General features: G+C 63.7%; 1 protein-coding gene across 1 annotated transcript in view; it reads left to right on the top strand.

Annotated features, from left to right (window-relative positions):
* PLEC (plectin) overlaps positions 1-1,781 on the top strand; it is a gene marked incomplete at its 5' end in the record, with an annotated part of 79,923 nt that overhangs the window by 61,992 nt on the left and 16,150 nt on the right. The window contains 3 exon segments of the mRNA XM_010007863.1: positions 16-120; positions 644-769; positions 1,337-1,459. Coding sequence (XP_010006165.1) covers positions 16-120; positions 644-769; positions 1,337-1,459 — 354 coding nt within the window.

The raw sequence follows: 1,781 nt of genomic DNA, 5'->3' as shown, positions 1-1,781 counted from the left end.
CGGGGCGCCCTGGAGTCGCGCTGGCTGCAGCAGCAGCTGGAGGAGCTGGGAGCGCGCTGGGAACTGGTCTGTCGGCTCTCCCTTGGGAAGCAGGCCCGACTGGAGGCTGCGCTGCGCCAGGTAGGATGGGAGTGGGGCGGGTAGGGAGGAGGGAATGTGCTGGGGGGGTGCTCTGTAGGGTGTTCTGTGGGGTGGCTGTGCTGTGGAGTGCTCCATGGGGTGCTCCATGGGGTGCCCTGACAGTGTGTGGCCATGCTGTAAGGTGCTCCATGGGTGGCCATGCTTTAGGGTGCTCCATGGGGTGACTGTGGTGGGTGACCGTGTCACCTGGTGCAGTGGCCGAGTGCCAGGCTGGGTGCTGCAGGCTCCTGCTGTAGGTCTTCCCATGTGCAGGGTGCCCAGGGTGGGATGGGTCCGTAGTGTGGGGTGCTCTGTGGGGTGCCCTGCTCAATGGGGGCTACTGAGGGTGGCCTGGGGGGTGAGTATCCCCACGCTGGGTGAGGAGCACCCTCTGTCCTGGTGGGGTTGGTGGCAGCAGCTCTCCCTTGGGAACCTGGGGGGGTCTGGCAGCTGCAGGGCTCAGGGTCTGGGGGGTCTGGGGTCCGAGGGATGGGAGCTGAGCAGGTCCACCTGTCCCTGGCAGGCAGAGGAGTTTCACACTCTTGTCCACACCTTCCTGGGGCGTCTCTCTGAGTCCGAGAAAACCCTCAAGTTTGGGGTGTTCCCCGAGGAGGAGCCGGCGGTGCAGGAGTGCCAGGAGCAGCTGCAGGTCCGTGACAGCCCTGAGCAGCCCCAGCCTCCCTGGTGGCCCCGTCCTTACCCTGGGACATCATCCTGTTGTCGTGGTCAGCCACACCAAGATCATCAAATTATGGAATTGTTTGGGTTGGAAAAGCCCTTTAGGATCCTCCAATCCACCCATTCCCCCAGTCCTGCCAAGGCCACCCCTGCCCCATGTCCCTCAGCACCATCTCCAGGGCTTGGAAACCCCTTCAGGGATGGGGACTCCCCCCCTGCCCTGGGCAGCCTGGGCCAGGCCCTGACAACCCTTTCCAGGAAGGAATTGTTCCCCAGATCCAACCTTAACCTCCCCTGGGCAACTTGAGGCCGTTCCCTCTTGTCCCTGAGAAGAAGTGATGGGTGCCACCACACCCAGACATGGGTTTGGGGTCCCAAGCGCCTCATGTTTGGTGGCTGTACCTGCACCCCCAGTGTCCCTCCCTGTTGGTGGAGTCTGGTCCCTGTAGAGTCCCTAGGGGTGCAGGGGGATTTTGGGGGCCTCTGATCTGTCCCCCATGGTCCCCGTGCTGCCCAGGAGCTGCTGCAGTCCCTGCAGTGCCAGCAGCTGGAGCTGGAGTGCATTACCTCGCTGGGGGAAGAGATCCTGGCCACCTGCCACCCCGACTCCATGGTCACCATCAAATCCTGGGTCACTGTTGTCAAGAGTCGCTTCCAGGAGGTGAGTCAGGGTTTGTCCCCGGGCACAGAGCAGATCTGCTCCCACAGCATCCCGGGATCCCTATTCCCAGCCCTGCTCCCACAGCATCCCGGGATCCCTATTCCCAGCCCTGCTCCCAGAGCGTCCTGGAATCCCCATCCCTGACCTGCTCCTGCACCATTCTGAGATTCCCATCCTGGGATCCACTCCCCTGACCCTGCTCCCACAGCATCTGAGGGTCCACGTCCATGGAGCTCCCAGATCCCTGCCCCACGTCCCTGCCCCTTAGCTGTCCCAGCTGCTGGCTGGGGGTGCCACCCTGCCCCCCATCCCGTCCCCACAG

This window comes from Chaetura pelagica, unplaced genomic scaffold (assembly GCF_000747805.2).
Source record: "Chaetura pelagica isolate M959 unplaced genomic scaffold, ChaPel_1.0 scaffold992, whole genome shotgun sequence".
Taxonomy (NCBI): domain Eukaryota; kingdom Metazoa; phylum Chordata; class Aves; order Apodiformes; family Apodidae; genus Chaetura; species Chaetura pelagica.
Note: the sequence above shows the minus strand (reverse complement) of the source record. Positions and strands in the feature narration are given on the sequence as shown.